The sequence below is a fragment of the Eurosta solidaginis genome, chromosome 1 (genome assembly GCF_040869045.1).
Source record: "Eurosta solidaginis isolate ZX-2024a chromosome 1, ASM4086904v1, whole genome shotgun sequence".
Lineage (NCBI taxonomy): Eukaryota > Metazoa > Arthropoda > Insecta > Diptera > Tephritidae > Eurosta > Eurosta solidaginis.
In genome coordinates, this window is record NC_090319.1 from 314,468,444 (window position 1) to 314,492,937 (window position 24,494).

The 24,494-nt window shown below is 35.3% G+C and overlaps 1 protein-coding gene across 50 annotated transcripts in view; it reads left to right on the forward strand.

Annotated features, from left to right (window-relative positions):
* slo (calcium-activated potassium channel slo) overlaps positions 1 to 24,494 on the forward strand; it is a 415,764-nt gene that overhangs the window by 246,533 nt on the left and 144,737 nt on the right. For 36 of the 50 annotated variants that reach the window (XM_067761569.1, XM_067761567.1, XM_067761572.1 and 33 more), the window contains 3 exons: positions 1,563 to 1,715; positions 10,749 to 10,904; positions 23,251 to 23,363. In XM_067761569.1, the coding sequence (XP_067617670.1) occupies positions 1,563 to 1,715; positions 10,749 to 10,904; positions 23,251 to 23,363 (422 nt within the window). Of the gene's footprint in view, positions 1 to 1,562; positions 1,716 to 10,748; positions 10,905 to 12,074; positions 12,188 to 23,250; positions 23,364 to 24,494 lie in introns of all 50 variants that reach the window. The other 14 variants (XM_067761586.1, XM_067761611.1, XM_067761582.1 and 11 more) reach the window with 1 other exon arrangement.

The window sequence follows — 24,494 nt, forward strand, 5'->3', positions numbered from 1 at the left end:
AAACCAAAAGGAATCATCGATGCATTTGCATGTCGTAAACATAGTTGTGTGGGTTTTTTATTCAACCGTTTTAAAAAATGAAGGTATCACTGTGACACAATTGCAGATCGTAAAATTGCTTGTGTTGTTTTTTTAAGCCACCACAAGACACAGCAGGTAGAATTGAAATTGCCCCTACCCAAAAGTTCGACCCAAAGGGGGGGGGGGGGGGGGGGGGGGGACATCAGAATTCGTTTTAGAGGTATGGTTCCTTCGGCAAAGTTTCTTATTTTGATCCCTAGAATACGATTTTCACAGAGCAATGAGCGATTTTCAATCGACCCACCCTAATGTACAGTGATAAGAACACGTATATGAAAAATGAAATATGTATACCTAGCTTGTAAGATATTCTAAATTTGTGCACACATGATATCATGCAAATTACTTTTGTGATTCACTGCATCTATATATATTCATTAACCTCGGTCGATTTGTATGGACGAAAAATAACCGATATCGCGCCATCGATTTTTCGATAGGATTTGGGCTCAGGAAAAGTTCCACTACGCATATCCAAAAAAATAATTTTCTAGCCTGCGAAAAAAAATGGTGAAGGGGTAAATTTTTCGACCAAACCACTCCCCAAAACCCAAAAAATATATATTTTTTTTTTTCAAAAAACTGTTATCGCTAACGTTTTTACGGGAGTATTTTGGTCGAAAAATTCACCCTTTCGCCATTTTTTTTTCGCAGGCTCGAAAATTTTTTTTTTTGGGTATGCGGTAGTGGAACTTTTTTCTGAGCCCACATCCTATCGAAAAATGGATGGCGCGATATCGGTTAATAAATCGACCCACTCTAATATTCATAGCTTATATTATAAACTTTAGAATCGCATGAAAAAGCATGCTGCATGTTTTGCTTGGTCATTGTTTTTTGGTATTTGCGAGTAAAAACGAAATTATACATAAAATATTGCATGTAAAACAAATCTTTGCTGCACTTTTCTTAACAATTTAATAATTTATTTATATATCATTTATTAAATTTGATTTCATAACTTATAAGATACAAACATTAATGCTTATTTGACTATGTTTATGAATTTTGTTTATTTATTATCTTTAAATAAACAATTTATCATTACCATTGAAATATGTTATGTGACTACTTTCCATTCCAAATGCCTCAACTGTTCTCAAAAGTGTTCCATATCCCAAATCCCTTTCCATCATTTTTTATGAAATGAACCAAAAGAAGTAACCCTATATAAATATTTTTCACTTTGTACATGCAATGTAATACATAAAACAAAAGAAGCTACACTAAATTATTATGAACTTCCTAAAATTATATTAACACAAGTTCTCACAAAGCATTCACACGCATAACATTTGCTTTCAGTGTTCACATCACTAATTATTCTCAAAAGCTTCTCATTTCAACACATTTTCACCACCACAAATATGCATAAATGTTATTAATTGACAATATTTATAGTCGGAATTATATAAATATTTATTTGTTCTCTCGTCTCGCTCCGTTTGCTCGTTTGCTTTTGTTGTGCTTCTTGCTAAAAGGTACACGAAGCCGATGCCTGTCTGGTACTAGCTAACAAATATTGCCAAGATCCCGATGCTGAAGATGCTGCCAATATTATGCGTGTCATCTCTATTAAAAATTACAGCGAAGATATACGAGTTATTATACAACTTATGCAATATCATAATAAGGTAAATCTGATTTTAAAAACTAACATAATTTAACTTTGAAGAAGACGTAGCCTTTCTAACTTGAACGGAATTTTACAAAAGTAAATTGCTTCATCGGAATAAATATAACGAAAGCTGAAATATAGGTTAGGTTGAAGTGACTGCCCAATAGGCACCATTACCTTTCCTCTACGAACCATTTTAAGGATCTGATAAAGGCTACCAATTAGAAATAAAATGATGAATTTAGTATTTATGGATGACTCGGTGGGTACTGCCCTTACTCAAATTCCAACTATATTCCTTCCAGAGGACCATCTGCACCCTGCGATTGAGATATCACTTGGTATCAGCCTACCCCGCAGGATTCAAGTACAGTCTCGACCCCGTTTTAGATGCTTCTACAAAGCGAATTTCATTATGCTGAATAATCTGTTGGCTTCCTTTGATTGGTCGGATCTCTATGGCTGATGTCGATTCGGGAAGCTCCATATTTTACAGTAAACTTTACGGCTTCTTTAAGACCTGCATTCCTACTCGCTATGCCCTGTGTGCGAATAAGCCGCCTTGGTTTTCAGGGCAACTTATCCGACTTAGTAAATCTAGGCTTTGTAAGAGATTCAAGAAATCTAGAAGAACTGCAGACATCTCAAAATATCTAGTAGCTCGTTCTAACTTTCACCGTCTTAATAAAATGTGTTATAAAATTTACTTAAGTTGTTGTAAAGCTCAATTTTTTAAAAATCAAAAAGTTTTACAGTTTGGATGTAAAAAAGCTAGCACTGTTGACGACGTTGCAGACCTATTTCCAGAGTTCTTTAAGTCCACCCATTCCTCCAGCGGTTTTCATTCCGGTCAATACCCTTATCGCTTAGATAGCTCGAATTCCGTCCGTTAACACGATAACTTGAGTAAATTTTGAGGTATCTTGATGAAATTTGGTATGCAGGTTCCTGAGCACTCATCTCAGACCGCTATTTAAAATTAACAATATCGGACTATAACCACGCCCACTTTTTCGATATCGAAAATTTCGAAAAACCGAAAAAGTTGGATAATTCATTACCAAAGACGGATAAAGCGGCGAAACTTGGTAGATGAGTTGAACTTATGACGCAGAATAGAAAATCAGTAAAATTTTGGACAATGGGGGTGGCCCGCCCACTTTTAAAAGAAGGTAATTTAAAACTTTTGCAAGCTGTAATTTGGCAGTCGTTGAAGATATCATTATGAAATTTGGCAGAAACGTTACTCCTATTACTATATGTATACTTAATAAAAATTATCAAAATCGGAGAACGGCCACGCCCACTTCTACAAAAAAAAAAATTTTTTAAGTAAAATTTTATCAAAAAATTTAATATCTTTACAGTATATAAGTAAATTATATCAACATTCAACTCCAGTAATGATATGGTGCAACAAAATGCAAAAATAAAAGAAAATTTCAAAACGGACGTGGCTCCGCCCTTTTTCATTTAATTTGTTTATGATACTTTTAATGCCATAAGTCGAACAAAAATTTTCCAATCCTTGTGATATTTGGTAGGGGATTAGTTTCTGGGACGATAACTTTTTTCTGTGAAAAAGGGCGAAATCGGTTGAAGCCACGCCCAGGTTTTCTACACAGTCGACCGTCTGTCCTTCCGCTCGGCCGTTAACACGATAACTTGAGCAAAAATCGATATATCTTTACTAAACTCAGTTCACGCACTTATCTGAACTCACTTTGTATTGGTATACAAAATGGCCGAAATCCGACTATGACCACGCCCACTTTTTCGATATCGAAAATTACCAAAAACGAAAAAAATGCCATAATTCTATACCAAATACGGAAAAAGGGATGAAACATGGTAATTGGATTGGTTTATTGACGCAAAATATAACTTTAGAAAAAACTTTGCAAAATGGGTGTGACAGCTACCATAGTTAGTAGAATGAAATGAAAAAGTTCTGCAGGGCGAAATAAAACACCCTTGAAATCTTGGCGGGAATACTGTTCGTGGTAATATATATATAAATAAATTAGCGGTATCCAACAGATGATGTTCTGGGTCACCCTGGTCCACATTTTGGTCAATATCTGGAAAACGCCTTCACATATACAACTACCACCACTCCCTTTTGAAATACTCATTAACACTTTTCATTTGATACCCATATCGTACAAACAAATTATAGAGTCACCCCTGATCCACCTTTATGGCGATATCTCGAAAAGGCGGCCACCTATAGAACTAAGGCCCACTCCCTTTTAAAATACTCATTAACACCTTTCATTTGATACCCATATTGCACAAACGCATTCTAGAGTCACCCCTGGTCCACCTTTATGGCGACATCTCGAAAAGGCGACCACCTATAGAACTAGGGCCCACTCCCTTTTAAAAAGACTCATTAACACCTTTCACTTGATACCCATATCGTCACCCCTGGTCCACCTTTCTTCTAATTGAAAAATCTTATTTCTAAAATTGTGATAGGCGGAGCACGATACCATCACACCACGGTGGTCGTCGTACAAACAAAGTCTAGAGTCACCCCTGGTCCACCTTTATGGCGATATCTCGAAAAGGCAACCACCTATAGAACAAAGCCCCACGCCCTTTTAAAACACTCATTAGCACCTTTCACTTGATACCCATATCGTACAAACAAAGTCTAGAGTCACCCCTCGTCCACCTTTATGGCGATATCTCGAAAAGGCGACCACCTATACAACTACCACCACTCCCTTTTAAAACCCTCATTAATACCTTTAATTTGATACCCATATCGTACAAACACATTCTAGAGTCACCCCTGGTCCACCTTTATGGCGACATCTCGAAAAGGCGACCACCTATAGAACTAGGGCCCACTCCCTTTTAAAAAGACTCATTAACACCTTTCACTTGATACCCATATCGTACAAATAAAGTCTAGAGTCACCCCTGGTCCACCTTTATGGCGATATCACGAAAAGGCGTCCACCTATAGAACTAAGGCCCACTACCTTTTAAAATACTCATTAACACCTTTCGTTTGATACCCATATTGCACAAACGCATTCTAGAGTCACCCCTGGTCCACCTTTATGGCGATATCTCGAAAAGGCGACCACCTACACAACTACCACCACTCCCTTTTGAAAACCTCATTAATACCTTTAATTTGATACCCATATCGTACAAACACATTCTAGAGTCACCCCTGGTCCACCTTTATGGCGACATCTCGAAAAAGCGACCACCTATACAACTACCACCACTCCCTTTTAAAAAGACTCATTAACACCTTTCACTTGATACCCATATCGTACAAACAAAGTCTAGAGTCACCACTGGTCCACCTTTATGGCGACATCTTGAAAAGGCGACCACCTATAGAACTAAGGCCCACTCCCTTTTAAAAAGACTCATTAGCACCTTTCACTTGATACCCATATCGTACAAACAAATTCTAGAGTCAACCCTGATCCACTTTTATGGCGATATCCCTAAATGGCATCCACCTATAGAACTATGGCCCACTCCCTCATAAAATACTCTTTAAATTCATTTGATACACATTTCATACAAACACATTCCAGGGTTACCCTCGGTTCATTTTCCTACATGGTTATTTTCCCTTATGTTCTCACCATAGCTCTCAACTGAGTATGTAATGTTCGGCTACACCCGAACTTAGCCTTCCTTACTTGTTTCGACTTCGATCTTTAAGGTTTTTTTCATGACCTACTAAAAAATTTTTTATGTAAACCCTGTCCGACTCAAAAATGTCGAGCTAAAAACGTTGGCGATAACAGTTTTTTGATAAAAAAAAATAAGAAAAATAAAAATTAATACAAATATACAAAGTATTTTTTTTTTTTTCAAAAAACTGTAATAGACAATGTTTTTAGCGAACATTTTTGGGTCGGACAGGGTATACATGAACATTTTACAATCAAATGAAAATTTTTTTAGTAGGTGTCGAAAAAAAATCCTTAAAAATCAAAGTCGAAAAAAGTCAAAAAAATGAAATTTCGCAAGCTCGAAAATTATTTTTTTGGGTATGCGTAGTGGAACTTTTCTTTCCTGAGCCCAAATTCTATCGAAAAATCGATGGCGCGATATCGGTTAATAAATCGACCCAGTCGAATGAACCTATTTTAAAATTATTTGAGCAATCTTTGGGATCTGCGTCATTCCCGCCACTTTGGCAACAGTATTTTATTATACCCTGCATAAAAAGTGTAGTAGATCAAAAGTTTAGAACTACAGCGGTATTGGTAAACTTTCAGCTATTCCTAGAGTTTTTGAACAGATTGTTACCAGTTAACTTAAATATCAGTGCTCTTCCCTTTTATCTCCACACGAACACGGTTTCATTCGGCAAAGATCAACCGCTACAAACTTGGTTGTATTTACCTCTATAGTTATGGAAGGATTTTTAGCGAACAAGCTAACGGATGTCATATAGACTGATTACAGAAAAGCATTCATAAACTTGATTTACTGGGCTTTCCGTTTCACCTATTAATGTGTCTGAAAAGCTATCTTACTAACCGGGCCCAAAAATTTCTGCGGAAGTGCAATCTCTGGAACTCCCAGAAAGCGCTGCCCTTCTCAACTTACAGCGCCGGGCAGTTGCAGACAAGGTGAACAACCGTTTCCTCCTCCTCTTCTTTATAACTCCAGAAACATCAAAGATAAGGCGCTCCTAACCATTCTGCATGCCCAGTTACTTCCCCGAAAAGTGTAGAAATTTTATCTCTACTTAGGTTTCCTTCGATGTCCGACACTCCCGTGTTTGTAGCCATCTTTCGTCGGCTTGACAGTGAATGTGCTCTTTTAGCATTAGCTTACATGTGGCAAGAGACACACCTTAGCGTTATTGGGCAGAAAGAATCTGCCTGTTCGTACCTTGCCTCGCGAGTTCGTCTACAATGCAGTTTACCTCGATGTCCCGGTGTACAGGTACACATGTGAGGTGTACACGGTTCTGTTGGGCCATCTCTTGAAGAGATCGGCGACAATTTTAGATTTCTTTGCCGATATTGTAATTAAATATGCTAACTGCGACCTCCATGATGGTTGTGACTTCTACCTTGAAGACGCAACAATGATCGGATAGTCTGAGGGAGAGTCGGAGGTCTAGTTCCCTTGATTTGACTCCATCTCCAACTCTGCCGTTTAGATTAGTGCCATCGGTGTATATGGAAATGCTGTCGTCAATAGCAAACACCTATCTCCGAGTCCGCCTATTATCCCTATTGATAATGTTTATTATAAAATTGTTTTTGTTTAGTCTACTAGAGTGTCCCATGGTTTTATTGTTCCAATAGGATAACTCCCTTAAACGTAGGGCTGACGCTGCCGCTGCTCGATTACCATCTAGATACAAAGGAACGATATCAAGAATGATCTGAAGAGCGTTGTTCTATACTACTTATATAAATGCAAATATTGTCTATGGTAAGAAGTTATAAAACAGTTACGGTCATAGAAACAATGTTCTTTACAAATCTCTTATAACTAAACAACTCATTTAGGAAAATTCGTTGACAATAAGTTCTCTATACTTAAGGCAATTTCTTATATAAACAAAGAGTGAGTTATAGTTATAACCCTTAAGGATATTCACCACCTTCTGCAGATCTAAAACTTTCTCACCAAAACAATTAAAATTAATTATATATAGGGCATATCCCAATGAAGTGATGGGTGTCTTCAGCTACACATAAGTTGCACATAGAACAGTTTTTGAGAGAAAAGTTCTTCGAAAGATTTATGGACCTCTACGCGTTGGCGATGGCGAGTACCAAAGAAGATTTAATGATGAGCTGTACGAGCTATACGCAGACATCAACATAGTCCAGCGAATTAAAACGCAGCCGCTGCGCTGGCTAGGCCATGTTATGCGAATGAAAGATGATGCTCCGGCCAAAAAAGTGTTTCTATCGGAACCCGCCTATAGAAGCAGATGTAGAGGGCGGCCCCCACTCCGTTGGAAGGACCAGGTGGAAAACGATTTAAACTCCCTTGGTGTAACCAATTGGCGCCGGTTGGCGGAGCGAAGGAGGAGTAAGTAAGAACAGTTTTTGGAAAAAACTTTTTTAAAACATCGAGCATTAAGATTTAGCAAGCCACCCCTTGCTCGGAAAATCGGATTTATGGCGTACCCAGAATACTCATCGTTAAAATAGGTAGAGTACATAGGGAGCAAGTCGGAGTAAAGATCACGTGACGATTGAAAAGAACTATCGGCATAGTCTGCAAACATCCTTTTTGAATTAATTTCTCTAGTAAAATTGGTATGCTCATATTAAGTGATGCGGAAGAAAAGTCAGACAGAGGCACCATGTCGACACTTTCATAAACGTTTCTTTACTTTTTGACCCAGTACGACCCCTGTCTCCCTGTCTCCTCTGCTACAACTTGGGGCAGTCTATTTGCTGCCAAACTTAAACAGCGCGTAATATAAAGCATGTGAATGCGTATTATGTGACTGAATAGCGACGGTAAAACAAGCTGGTAAAAAAATTAATTTTTTTAAAAATAAGCGAAGAAGTTTCTCTACGCATTCAAACTTATCAACACCCCAGACTTGCGCACCACAAAACATAATGGACCTAAATGCTGCCTCGAAAATTTTCATCTTATTTGAGATACAAATGCGAGGGTTATTTATGTATTTTGACCAGGTAGCATTTATCGCGGTTTTAACCTCAGCTAGTTTTGCTTCGAGGTGCTTTGTAAAAGATAATTTGTAATTGAAGAGAACTCCCAGATACTTGTAGTCATTTACAATCTCAATAACATCGCTACATTAAGACCAACGAAAAGAAGGACACCTGCTACATTCCCTGAACAGTAATATTTTAGATTTGGCCAGGTTAACTCTCAAACCCCACTGCATACTATACACGTAAAGCTCATTTATCATTTTCTATAAGACAGTGGCAGAGTCTGCTAAAAGAACGATATCGTCGGCGTACATAAGTAATTTTACTGTTGTGTCAGCAACCTCTACACCGCCGAAGAGACTGCCACTTAAATCGTTGATGTATAATGAGAACAGAGTTGGACTCAGCAAGCAACCTTGCCGTACACCGTGGTTAACAGTAAAAGGATCTGAAAGCACTCCATCCATCCATACCTGACTGGCTGTTTCTTCATAAATGGAGCGCAAAACCTCTATAATGTGGATGGAGAGGCCGAGCTGGGCTAACTTATAGAAAAGCATATTCCGTGGAACTGTGTCAAAAGCACATGAAAAATCAACAAAAAAGGCGAGAGTTTTCTTCTTCGCACCAAAGTTTAACTGGTCACATATGTATATAATAGTAAGGATAACCTTCGCTCCAAATTTCAATATGATGTCGTCAACGGCTTTTGATTTACGTATAACAAAACTTTACCATTTTCATCTTAAAATTGTAGCCCATTTTCTAAGATTTTACTTTTTTCATTTTTCTTCATAAAATTAAGCAACATGTTCAAGCTTCGTCACTTAATTTTCCTTTGGTAATGAATTAACGTATTTTCCAATTTTTAGTAAGCAGAACTTACACCGAGGGTGTTCAGGCCGGTTTAAGGGTTGGCGCATGGTACAAATTTAATTGGTAGTAGATTTACCAGGTCTGAAACCGCTCCGATAGGGTCCAATCAGCCGATTCACGATGGGCTTCAATCTTTCGCACAATACGCTTGACGGTATCTTATATGTGATACTAAAAACGCTGATTTCTCGATAGTTGGCGCAGTTTGTAGGATCCCCCTTCTTGTGGACTGGGTAAATAACACTTAGATTCCAATCACCGGGCATGCACTCGTGCGACCATATTTTGCATAGAAGTTGATGCATGTGCCTGACCAACCCCTTGACGCCGTATTTGAATAGCTCCGCAGGTAATCCATCAGCGCTCGTGACCTAGCTGTTTTTTAGTCTAATTATCGTTATTTTTACCTCGTCATAGTCGGGTGGGGGACAATAATTCCATTATCATCGATTACGGACCCGGGCTCATCATCTTCCCTGGGCGTTTCATCGCTATCTCCTTTACGGAGCACAGAGAAGTGTTCGAGTGCTTAAGCAGTTTTAAGAACAAGGAAATAGTTCGTTTTAATATAATAATTTCAGAGTAGTGGAAGGAGTAGGGTCTGCGGTATACTGTGCTGATCCGGAAATAAACAGCTCTTACAGGCTACCGGATTACTGTAGCGTTTTCCAATCGGAAATATTAGCCGTAACCAAAGCAGTAGAAACCCTGGAAGAGAATAGCCTAAGCTGCAACCGTGTTGACTTGTATATTGACAGTCAAGCAGCAATTAAGGCAATAATCTCGCATAGCACAGCATCTAAATGCGTGTTAGAGTGTGAGCAGTCTCTGGAAAGAATCGGGACAGGGAGAAGCATACATCTATATTGGGTCCCAGGGCATATGGGAATAGATGGGAATGAAAAAGCGGATGAACTAGCTAAAAAGGGCGCATCCCTTGAAGCTTGCCCCGTAGACGTCCCAATTAGACTGGGCGAGATTAAGCGAAGGCCAGAGGTGCACATGATCGACCAATCGGGAAAGCGTGGGTTAAAGCGCGGGGCTGTAAAGTGTCGAAGATTATGTGTAGGTCTTACAACCTTAGACTAACAAAGTTACTAAAAATAGAGAACTGTATACTCATGACGGGTATTCTGACTGGGCACTGCCTTCTGGCGTCACATTCCTTTAAATTAGACTTGGTCAGTGATAGCAGATGTAGGAAGTGCGGGTTGGAGTTAAACCATCGAGCTCCAGCTGTTAGGACTGATACAGCTGTAAGATCTAGAAGCAGCAAGTGGCTTAAGTCCTAGGAAGCTTCTAGTATTTGCCAAGAGGACGGAGTTATTTTATAACATAGATCCTGGTTTTTGATATGGTTCTTCAGTTTGGTCGTTGAAACAAACTTCTGGTAACACTACGGACTCATTCAGTCTATGTGAGGCCTTCATGGACCGGCCAGTTCAACCTAACCTAATATAATGAGTTAGTTTGGATAAAATTTAGATAATTTAAAAAATTATCATATTTTCTTTCCTTTCATCCAGGCTTATTTACTTAACATACCCTCATGGGATTGGAAACAAGGTGACGATGTTATCTGCTTAGCTGAGCTTAAGCTTGGCTTTATAGCGCAAAGTTGTTTGGCGCCAGGCTTTTCAACAATGATGGCGAATTTATTTGCGATGCGTTCATTTAAAACTGTAAGTACTTGTGAACAGATCAATGAATAGAAAAGTTTTAATAAAAATGAAGATAATAAAATTTTTAGAAAAAGGGTGCGCGACAATCAGTATGTAGCTTTTACATACCGACGTATCATACCAAAACTAGCACTTTCAAATTTGTTTACATTGAATTCCTTTTTAAAAACCACGGTTCAACTATATGGTTGGCTGATCTCTACAGCAACAACATAACTTTGTTCAGATTGTCAAAATCTGCGTGTTGGTGTTAGGCGAATGGAATGGAGAGAAAACGTAAAACTTTGCAATTCTTGCATGTTGTGGGAAAATAATGCGCTAAAGATTAGACGCATTTACTGAAAAAAAAAAAATAACTTAGTGATGTGAAACTACTTTTTTTTTTATAAAATAAATAATTAAATAATTGTCAATGCGTTGGTTATATCAGAGAATGTCAAACTAATAAGAACCACCAACAGAACGAATAGTGAGAAACAGTAAACCATCAAATCGCGGGTAGTTAATTTACCATTTCAGAAATGTGGCATGAAATTCGTCAATTCCAACGCTAGAAAAATTTTATTTTGATATAATAACCACAATTTAACTACTTTTTAACGTTTTCAATAACGCTGTTGTGAAATTTTAACGAAAACACCGCGTTTTTGGCTAATCTTCAAGTGGCCAGTTTGACAATTTCGATTGCTGTCCGTCGCGACGCGTCGTTGGCGATTCTCTATAGCTTTATATCTCTGGGTTATATTTCGCATTTACCATCTTTTTTTGACAATCCCTACACCAGTGGAATTAAAAAAATAAAATCAGCTGATAGAATGAGCCAACCTTATAACTGAGTGATGCCAAAAATTTTGAAAGTGCTGGTTTTCGTATGCCATGTCGATACATTTTTGTGTTTCCTACATTGCTATATTTTCTATTAAAGTTTCCTTTTAAGGGTTTAAAACGCCCGATTCTCTTTAAGACAGGCTACGCAAAGATAATACTCAACAATTATTTCCTATTGGTTTCGCTCTAAATATTTAGCAAATAATCTTTCTTAGTATTTAATACAATTTTAAATTACTCGTCTCTAGATTCAAACAGTATCCTTGCAGATCAGTTTTTTTTATAAATACAATATTAGCCTATCACATTTCTTTTAATCCACTACCTATATACAATATATAGTCACCAGATATGCAGTCTTGGACAAATGATTATTTACGCGGCACCGGCATGGAAATGTATACTGAAACATTGAGTCCCACATTTATTGGAATACCATTTGCTCAGGCCACTGAGTAAGTTATTGAACGGAGATATTGGCGTCTAACGAACCACTTATGTACCTTCATATATGAATATGAATATGTACTAAGTACATTACACACGTACTATTTAATACGCGTATATTCGCTCATAAATATTTTCGTATTTTCGTATTTCTATTGTGTTTTATAAAGTCTTTAAATACTACAAATACACACAAACGTTTAATTTGTTTAAAGCATATCATTTGTTCGTTGACATATTTTATATAAACATTTGTTAGCTTATTGTTTTTGTTCTAATATTTTTTTAAGTACACTCAATGCTCATTAAAATCAAATCTAGACATGTACGAAATAGATACATACATACAACACCACGAAAACGTTGATTAAAATCAGGGAAGTCAACCGACTGAAAAATATAGTCGATACGGTTCAAACGTTCGAATTGCTTTTAAAATTTAGATTGTTCCGGCGAATCGTTTTCTTGAACATTAATATTGGTAGGTCGGTTTCATGACTCAGGAATTAAATAAATATTATCATCATATATATTATTTCTAATTGTTGTTTTTATGTACGGGTTCTTTTTTCGCTCTTATTTGGAATCGAAATCTATAAACAAAGTTTTGGTTGTAAAGATGGAGATTTGGGCTCTTAGCGAGCTTTGGGCAATTTTGGTCGTAATGCTTTTGTTTAGCTATATTTTATTAAATTAATTTATTAAAAATAAACGACGGCCACCGTGGTGTGATGGTAGCGTGCTCCGCCTACCACACCGTATGCCCTGGGTTCACGTCCGGACAATTTGTTGGGAAAAGCAAGAGGAGCACGACGCAAATTGGAAGAGAAGCTCGGCCTTAGATCTCTTCGGAGGTTATGGCGCCTTACATTTGTTTTATTTTTAAACGATTGTGAGCACACAAAGAAATCTATTTGTACTATGGCACTATTGTGAATATTTGCACTGCATTGTCGACAGTTGCTACCATACGCCAGTTGTAAGTTTTAATTGATTGATAGAACAGCTGATTTCTGTTGATATTTGATAAGAGACTTTTATATTGGTTGCGCAAGATGCGCACGGGTCCGGCTCGTAGTTTAATGTTGATAACACCGTAGCACAGAGGTATGTGTCTCTGCTATTAAGTATAGCTCATTTTGTAGCGAGTTATTTAACCACTGTCACGAGTCTTCAATAATTGCCGCTAGATGGGTCTAACTCTCCTTTGCGCGCATAGCCTAGAGAGTTACAAACAGGCACACATACAAGTGAAGCTAATATAAGCGTGTTAAAAAAGCAGTTTTTTTAAGAATGATTCCCAAACAATTCGTCTTTAGTCATCGAAATCCAGCTAAATGATGACTTAGATTGCGTTCATATTCCAGATATGATACTAGCACAGAGCTCTAACTCAATACTCTCATTTATTTCATAACTCTTTCAGCTCCAATATGAATACACCGCTAGTCGATAATATCAGCCACTATGACATTTTTCTGCCGTGGTGTGGTATTAGCGTGCTCCACCTAACACACCGCAGGTCCTGGGTTCAAATACTGGGCAAATAAACATCGAAAATTTAGGAAAAGCTTTTCCATTTAAAAAAAAAAAAAGTGTTTCTAAGTGATTTCACCCCTCATAAGTTATTTGGCACACACTACGAGTGTATTTCTGCCATGGAAAGTTTCTCAGTGAAAAGTTATCTACCTTGCAGATGCCGTTCGGTATGGGTTAAAACATCGCCAGATTTTGAAAGCAAAACGAGTATCTGACGACATTAGAACACACCTTTCGGCTCTCAAACACACAACGTATTAAAATAAGCAGAATTTATCAAAGCTTAGAGTGGAAGCACTACAATGTAACAACAATGCAAAAATTTCCGACAGGCCTTTTCATAACAAGCAGATATGAGCACACTTGAAGCAACACTTGTATTGTATCCTCAGCACTCGTTAGAGGCACAAAACTCTTTTTGTAGCGATAACACTATTCCTCTAAGGTTTTCGAGAGGTTTATAAATGTTGATAGCCTCTCGCCTAATATAGACCGATAACGCTTCGGAATTAGCACCTTAAGATACTAGCCCGACTATCCGTAAAGAACTTGGGATCGACATCCACAGCCAGACCTCCCCATTTGACACTCCTGCAAATAGTCGAATGCCAATTATCAACCCTAGGCACTTGTTTGCCGTCGTATTCATGATGATAACACAATATATTCCAAGTTTATTACGGTTTTCAACAACGATGTGCCAACATAGACATGGCTGCCCCTGTTCAAAATTGCCTTCACGATAAGAAAGAGAACGAATAAAGTGTATATCGTCGAAGTTATCACATTCCACATAATTATATCGGCAAGATGGGACTTCCACGATCCTCCTCATACTGAGCAATGCTATTCACCCAAACATTAGAAACTCTGCCGCCTAAAAATACCTTCTCTAGATAGCCATTACAGGGTATAAACTCTCTGCCATCTGCTCAATAGCATGACACAAACGCTGCCTTAAGAACAATACCTCAAACCAAAATTCTAAAAATACATGCCCACATCCCGTATTCGATGAATAAAACCTTGAATCTTAATCTTTCTATGTGCTTGCAGGCCGTATTAAAATTTCCAATTAGAACATGTTTTTGTTTTTTACTGAAAATTATCTTGCAGATGCTTCTGATACGTCTGCTACGAATGGTGATCACTAAGTCTTCTTAGTGTTTCCGTTGCCCACGGGAATCGTTTGTAGGATTTAAGACTAAAAATGCAGATGCAGCTCTTTGCCATGACCTTGTTAAGACCCAGTTCTATTGGTTTCACGTCCTTTATTTCCCCTCCACATTGACTGGTGCATGACAAATTTCGGGCATTTATTCATATAATATGCCTCGGCGGCGTGTCCTTTGTGCTTTTTTATTATACCCAGCTCTACTTGTACACAGGGTATTATAACTTTGATTGGATAACGGTTGGTTGTACTGGTATAAAGGAATCGAAATAGATTTAGACTTCCATATACATATCAAAATCATCAGTGTCGAAAAAAAATTTTGATTGAGGCATGTCCGTCTGTCCGTCCGTCCGTCTGTCCGTTAACACGATAACTTAAGTAAATATTGAGATATATTCATCAAATTAGGTACACGACCTTATCTAGACCCAGAATAGATTGGCATTGAAAATGAGCGAAATCAGATGATAACCACGCCCACTTTTTATATATATAAAATTTTGGAAAACACAAAAAACCTGATTATTAGTAAATAATACACCTAGAATGTTGAAATTTGACGATATTGAGACTCTTGATAAAAATTTGAAAAAAATTATTTAAAACGGGCGTGGCACCGCCCCACTTGTGATAAAATCAATTTTACAAATATTATTAATGATAAATCAAAAATCGTTAAACCTATCGTAACAAAATTCGGCAGAGAGGTTGCCTTTACTATAAGGAATGCTTTGGAGAAAAATTAACGAAATCGGTTAAGGACTACGCCCACTTTTATATAGAAGATTGTTAAAAAGGTCGTGGACGAATAAAATAAGCTATATCTTTGCAAAAAAGAGCTTTATATCAATGGTATTTCATTTCCCCAGTGGATTTATAACAATAAATAGGAAAAACTTCAAATTTAAAAAAAATGGGCGTGGCACTGCCTCTTTTATGAATAAGCAATTTTCTATGTTTCGGGAGCCATAACTCGAAGAAAAATTAGTTCAGAATAGAACCATATGTATATGGGGTATTCCATCCCATTTCGACCAATTTTGAACCCGACCCCTTTAGAATTGGCTGAAAGTTTTTCTTCGTTTTCCAGCTTACGAAAGATGTTTTTCAGAAGTTTTTCAAATTTTTTCATCCAACTCAAAAAAAGTTTTGAATTTTAAAAAAACACCGTTTTTGTTTTCAAAATGCTATAACTTTTTCAACAATTGACCGTTTGGGATCTTTTTTTTTAATTTGTTTTTAAATGTACTTTTCGGAAAAAATTCAAAAAAAATTTTAAAGTTGTTTTTTGTAATTTTTCAGTTTTTCGAGATTTTTCGAATTTCGCCCTTTTTTTTCTCATAAAAAACTTCAATCAATTCTGCAATCATCGCCACTAATGCCGGAGTGGGCCGAGAATTTTTTTTTTTTTATTTAAGTGAAAAAAAAAACTTTAAATTTTTTCTTGTATTTTTTCCGAAAAGTACATTTAAAAACATATTTAAAAAAAAAAAATGATCCCAAACGGTCAATTTTTGAAAAAGTTATAGCATTTTGAAAAAAACACCGTTTTCCAACTCAAAATAAGTTTTAAAAATTTTGAAAAATTAGTGGGGATGATTGCAGAATTGATTGAAGTTTTTTATGAGAAAAAAAGGGCGAAATTCGAAAAATCTCGAAAAACTGAAAAATTACAGGAAAAAAACTTTAAAATTTTTTTCCGAAAAGTACATTTAGAAACAAATTTTAAAAAAAAAGATCCCAAACGGTCAATTTTTGAAAAAGTTATAGCATTTTGAAAACAAAAACGGTTTTTATAACTTCTTTTGAGTTGGATGAAAAAATTTGAAAAACTTCTGAAAAACGTCTTTCGTAAGCTAGAAAAAGAAGAAAAACTTTCAGCCAATTCTAAAAGGGGTCGGGTTCAAAATTGGTCGAAATGGGATGGAATACCCCATATGTATTATTGCGCAACCTTGTAATACTATTAAACACACAAAACAAAGAACAACAGCATTTCAAGTGTATAGCTGGGTATGAATGACCGGTTTCACGCGAACTTAGACTTCCTTACTTGTTTTTATTCCAAATGCTTCCAGGGCCATCCCATCTTTTGTCTATACTGTCCATGAATCTGCCCATATATTCGGATATGTTTGATGGCCGACTTATAGAGCATGCCTTCTCAATCCAAGTAGCACTTGTTGACTTAGATTTCTCCGCTGGAAGTGTTTCAATGCTATAGCTGGCCCAGAAATAGTTCACAGCTCTAAATGTATGCGCTTCACAGTATAGTATAGTTAACTTTATTCAGGATCACAAATTTGAAATCCACATATCAGTCTAACGTAATCGTTACGCTTTACTCTATTTGATTGCTTGTACGCCGCTTTTTATAGTCTGGCAGTGCTATGATTTTTGCACCTAGAATATCATAATTCCTCCTTCTCTCTGGCGTCGTTGTTGTTGTACCGGCAGATGAGTCTTTGTGACAGAAGATGGAAATGCGTAGTGATTTGTAGTACTTGATAACATTAACTACAATTTTTTTACGTGCCCGATCTTTTTATAGCTTTACTAGAAGTGCGTACAAGAATAACACCTTTCATTCGATATTGTTTCAAGATCGGTTGACGTCCCTGTATTAAATAGGCACATCACTGAAACTCATACATACATAAATACATTCGTTCAAAATTATTTAAACAATAAATGCTCAGTTTCTTGAACTTTTTTTCCACATAGATGTTTTTTTCAGCGTAATTCTAATTGTTGTTGTTGTTGGGCAATAACTTTTTTCTAAATGTATTTACTAATTTGTTGTGAGTAATTAAATATGAAAACTCAACTGAAAAATTTTCTTTTGATGTAACGTAAATATGTTTGCCTATTAAAATTTTTACTTTCGTGTTTACATATAAATATATATTTTTTATGCAAAAATTTGTACTAACAAAAATGATATTTTAATTTTTCAATTACTCATGTTTTGTTAAATGAATTTTATGTGTCTTTAAATGAAATGCATTTCGATGTTGTAAAATGTTTTTATCAAAATTTACTAAACAAAACAATAAATAAGTAGTCAAAATTTAAATTACAAAATTCTTTAATTTTATTTAATTTTAATTATCAATTTGGGATTTATCGATTGATAGTAGAGGAGTTAACGCGGTTTTGATTAAAAAAAAACCCTTTGTGTTTCAATTCGTTATTTATCAATTAGAAATAAATGAGTAAGCGCTTTTTGTTAGCAGTTATTTAAGAACTTGCACAGAGCTTTGAAAATTGCTGCAAGAATTGAGCAAAGCTCAACCGATTTTAATTTCTTTTTATTAATTTAGTTTTTTATTTTATTCACTTATCTGCGATATGTGTTTCGAAATAAAAATTAGTACTCACAAGTATTTGCCTATATTAGAATTGGGTTGAGCTTTCTTTTAAAGGCACTCATCCACTCAAGAGATACATTTTATACATAATTAAAGGTTATTCTTATTCTCACATTTAAATGAACTGTTAAATCTACATCTGCATCAGCACCACTATCAAGGCGAATTCAATACATGGTGTTGTTATTCCAACAGCTGATTCCTTCTTCTTGATATTTTCCATACAACGCTTTGGTACAATAATATGTCAGTTAATCGAAATCAATACAAATTTCCTTTTGAACTGACATTCTTTTGTACCGCGAATTGGATTGAATTCGCTTTGCCATCATCTTGTATGGATTCGCCTTGGATCAGAAGAATGTCAAGGCAAAAAAAAATTTGAATTGATTTCGGTTAACTGACATATTAAAGTACAAGGCGCTGTATGGAAAACAATCAAAAAGAAGCAATCAGCTGTTGGGAGAACAACACCTGGTACTGAATTCGCCTTGCCTTGATCACTATCGACAAAAAATATAAGAGACCAAAAAATTTTTACATTTCCTTGAAAAAATTAAAAATAGTCATTATTAAGAATTCATCAATGAATATTCGATTATTATGTTTTTCGAAGAGAACCTGAAAAGAAAGAAACATTTGCTGGCATATTGCGATGGTACCTTTTCGAAAACCGCCACGTAATCATCATCAGGCAATTTCGTAATGTTATCAAAGGTTTCACCGAGATTCGAACCGCGAATTACACGGTGAAACTCTAGTTGCCTTAATCCTGCTTGTATTTGTTTCCTTGCTTAATTCAGTTTAGCCAAATGTTTCTTTCTTTCTTTTCAGTTTCTCTTAGAAAACCATAATAATTGAATATTCAATTATTATAAGCCGGTGTTAAGCTCATGAATTCTTAATAATAAGTACAAATTGAACACACCATTAAAACAAACAGAAAAATAGTCATGTTTTTATTTTGAATTTGTAGGTCAGAAAACGAAATCAAAGCGGAATTATTATGACCAGCTTTTTAGTGTGAGTTTAAACTACAGTTAAACTCGACTGGAATTTAAACAAGCACATTTTTATGCTTTGGCTCAATTTTCAGTGCAAATTTAAGCTGTTGTTAGAGTTAATCTCAATCAAATCAAACGCTTTGGCCGTTGAAAGGGCCAAAATAACAGATTTAAACTCTAGTTAATTTTAACTCACACTTAAAATTTTTTTTTATTATTTTCATATCAAAAACAAGAGTTTTAGAGCTTTACCTAAAATTATTGTTTTGTATAGCTTTACTAAAAATTATCGTTTTTAATATGACCCGATAAAATTAAGGAAAGATTAAAGCTTTTTTTTACTCCTGATTTGTACGCCTTGTTGTACGAGAGTGAGTGTTTTTTTTTTTTCTGCGTATGTGTAGTAACTTACCTATTGTGGCCTGCATTTGAAGATATTTACGTTGTTTCACCAAGCCGGTGCCACATTCACACAAGTATGTATGTATATCCTTATCAAAATGTGTATTTCAGCTGTGTTTCCAAACTTCTTTGAATAATTTTATGGAACGCGTATTCTTTGTATAAGTAAACAAAAAAAGGTAAACTTATTAAATCTATTGGCAATTGTTTTTTTTTCTAATCGAAACTTGAATCCTTAAATCTATTGGGTAAAATATAAACAAAACGACATCAGGATGGACAAGGTTACAGCTAATTCAATTCTAACTTGTACGGATAATTTATACACGTTATTAGCAGTAATGGAATTCATTAACTTTTTTAACGATTTTCGTGATCGATAATTGACGAATGGAGAACTTTAACGATCTTGATATTCAGTAGCCACTTTTTATCGACATTCGTTAAACTTTGATTAGCTATTATCGCTAAACTATTGAAGATAATTTTAAGGTTGTCAACGGAATTAGGTGGAATTCCATTATTCTGCCATTTGAACTAATAATAGTGGTCGCCTCGAAAGCAATGTTAAAGCTGAGTTAGCGAAAAATCGTTATTTAAAATTTCCACAAATCTTATTGTTAAGAGTTAGTAAATTCCCCCATTCAATTGAATTGACGACAATAAAAAATGTATTTATATTAAGAGCGAATACAAATAAAGCCTCTAAAGCAAATCCAGTAAAAAGGGAATGTAAAAAAGTTCAGTAAAAATTAGACACCCTTTATAACTTTCATATGAGTTAAATAATTTTAACCGAATTTTTTCATGTTCTATTTCTACGTACTTGTTTTTAGGTTTCAAATCAACTTATTATCAATTTAATTCTGTATTATGTCCACTGTTTAAATATATTAACATATCAGTAGGCAATTTTGTTTCGACATACTAATTTTCTCTTACTCTTCACCTTTGAAGAGAACCTCGTTATCCATAATATTGGTTTCACCAAATCCTTGTCTATGTTTCTATTGAATTTATAATTAAACTTCAACCTGTGATCATATTTAAAGCGTGGTATACAGATCACAACAAAACGCTCACGATTTTTTTTTTTCATTTTTCTCCTATACGCCAAACTAAAATGGCTGCCGAGAAGAGTGTTGTAACCATAAATTTAAGCCTGGAAGTATTTCTTGAGCAATTCTGAACCCTTGAAGAAATGCTCAAAAAATGCCCATGAAATCTGGGCACGTGCATGCATGCGTTCCGTACCTTAAACGAAATTTTGTGAGATAAATGAATAATAATGAGGAAAAATACATATCTTAAAAAAATAAAATCCAACTATTTTCGAATCAGTTACATATGTGAAAACGATTACTCTTTTGGATTCGGTTACTTTCTTTGAACCGGTTGCCTACTTAAAACAAGGTACCCTCCTGGAACAAATTACTTTTTTAGAGCCATTGATTTTTAAAAATACCATCTTTTCTGGAACCTGCTCCTTCTTTGAGCCTTTTTTTTAGTCATTTACTTTTTAGCAACCCGTTTCCTTCTTGAAGCCAGTTATTTTTTGTGCTGGTTCCTTTTAGGTTTCCTATGAAATTCTTAAAATAAAATTGATGTGTCAGGATAAACATTTATATGTTAATAAATACTAGAATACTAAAAAAAAAATAAAAATTCCCAAGCTTTCCAAAAAATTTATTAAAAAATTAATAATAATATATTCCAAGCTAATCGAAATACTTGACTTCAAAGAGGACCGAACTCAAAAAGGCTTCCCTATCATTACGAAAGGAGTTTCACACTGATCCTGAGGAAGTTTTCCAACCTTATGCTGAGACTATTTTGAAAACAGGCCCTAAATGTTACCAAATTTGGCGTTCAGTATCTAAATTGTCCGCAAATTGTAACTCAAAAGATATGTCTGTCCATATCAAAAATAAAACCCAAGTCGGTCCTAGTGTATTCTTTTCAACTAAGCTGAAGTTCTTGCCCTGACCACCATTACGAACTATTTAAGTATTCGAACATGGACCTAGCGTGCTCGCTTATGATACCGAAGGTCCTGGGTTCAAGTCCCAGGAAGAGTAACATCGTATTACTTTAGAAAAGCTTGTCTAATGGTGTCACCCCTCAGCAGTGGTTTGGCAAACACACTGAGGGTTTTACCATGAACAACTGCTCATCAGAAATTCATCCGCCTGGCCGTTCGAAGTCGTCCTCATCCGCCCAATTCGTACGAAGCTCGGCCTAAATCTTTTCGGAGATATATTGTGCACTATTGAGAGCCGGAAACAACACAAAAGATAGATTATAATATATATATTTGCACACTCTGTAGATAAGATAATTAAAAAAATTTTTTTTATAAATTTAACAGAAGTTCATGTTTAAAAAAAGTGCAGATCAAGAACACTAGTTAAGCGCTGAGGAAATATTAGCGGCCAGATTATATATGACGCCATGATACTTTGCGGCGTAATCAGTCGCATTCACAGCCACCACTATATAATACCAAAAAATTCATTAAGGCATTCAGGCTTACAGTCACTCACTGAAGTGAATGAATGCCCTTATATGATAGAAATTTTGGTTTACACGAGAAAAAATTACTCGTTGCGTTATACATAATTAGCCCCTAAATATGCGATTTTTTTTATAAATTAATTTGTATAGGACTTACTTAAAATTAATTATTTATAAGTAATAAATTATTTAACAAAAACTACAAAATTAAGAAATCGAAAAAGTGGTGCTTTTGCTTCAATATATTGTGTTGGTAAAGTTAATACTTAAAGTAAAGAAAAAACTTCCAAAGAAAGATATGAATTGTTCAACTACATGCTTAATTCACATAAATATACAAATCACACACATATGAATATAAAATAATGTATATTATTCATTTTATAATTTGCTACATTTTACATTTTATGAGTTTACAGAGTTTTAGATCGATTTTGTTTCCTTACTTATTTCTTTTTTTTTTTTTAATTTTTTACATAAAAGCATATTTTTTGGTTTGTACATAAAACAATACGCCGATTTTATGCCCACTACTTTTATAAATATAATTCAAAATGCTGAATGCAAAGAATGGGACTTGAAGGCATATATGCTCTACTGAATGTTTACGCTTGCCGCTGTAATTACTGGCATAATATAAAAAATAGTGTTTGCCAACACGAAAAACAGTAACCGGCTTTGAAAAGTCTTACTTAGTCCTCGCCTTCGTCTTGAAAACATGCGCAAAGAATCCTCCCATACTGAGGTGCTCCAAAGTGCTACCAGCTCTACTACATATTTACTTCACGCTATAGAAACAAGTGCACAAATTATAGAAAAAATTAACCATTTGAAAAACTATCCAATGTACAGAATTTGTGAATTTCGCCTGTCGACCTGCAGTAAGCTGCATATCCTTAAATAATATACATAAATACCTGCCCCACTCCAGGGCCACCGTTTACTTACTTACTAGTAGTGTCGATTGTTTATAAAAATTTGCTATAATTTTGATTTCTTAGTGTGTTTTTTGTTATTTTGGTTACTAAAATCCGTACCACGGTCGCATAATTTTTAACTTTCAGTCACCAGATACACAGGCCTGGCAAAACGATTATCTCCAAGGTACCGGGTGTGAGATGTATACCGAAACCCTCTCACCTTCATTTACCGGCATGACATTCCCACAAGCCAGCGAGTAAGACCCGAAACAAGCAAACTTAAATAGCTAATTGTACTCTAATTACTTAGTTCTTTTTTTGTTAAGTTTACTTAAATACTTACACTTACAAATATAATCCATCTTTTGGTCGAATAGTAACTGCATTTTGATAAGAGAAAAAATAGTTAGCGTCATAATCAGACAATCGAGATGCACTAGTTTAACTGAAAGTAAAATATAACAATATTGTTTTGTAAAATAAATAGTTTTAATTTTGAATGTAAATTTATTTTCAAATTATATGCCAATTTTATTTTAGTTCAAATATTTTTAATAAGCACTTTATATAATTTATTTTATTGTTTCATTACGCAAAAGTTTTGTTAGTCCTATCTCAAATTACTTAATTGATAAATATATTTATTATAATTCTTTGTTAATCAGTTTTATAATTTCTTAACTAAGGGCCAGATTATGCATGACGCCATTACACTGCGTATTCACAGTCACCACTATATAATACCAACAATTTCTTAAAGGCATTCAGTAGCGCGTTTCACCGACTTTTTAAACAACATTTGGCAGCTTAACAATAATTTCTGCTATACACTAACTTTTGTCAACCTCAAAGCTCGACAAAATAAACCAGCTGTTTTCGTTGTGGATTTTGACAATTCAAAGACGAAGGTTCAGTGTCGAGAAAGTTGGTAAAATTAATTTACTGACTTAAATACACAATTTTTTTTTTATTTTGAAGTTTATTTTGTGATTTTTTTAATAAGAAAATGGCATTTGAGTTTGTGGCGTATAGTTTGTCGCAACTGCAAATAATGCAAGAGTGGTGAACCACGCTGCTGGACGCCATTCCTAAAAAAATGGCAGAAAATGTTCGAATAATATCAAAAATACTTAACTTTGCTGAATTCTGCACAAAACTTGTTGCGCGAACGAATGATTAGTTGTTTTTTACAGTTCCTCTTTGACCTTTTCGTAAATTTTGACACATCATTACCAGAGATGCCACTTTTTCTCAAAATTAATAAATACTTAACAAATGAAAATGTCGATTTTAAAAATCGGCAAAAGTTAGTGAATAGCGTTACAGGTTTACTCCCACTCACTGATGTGAATGAATACTCCTATGACATGAAATTTTGTTCACGCGAG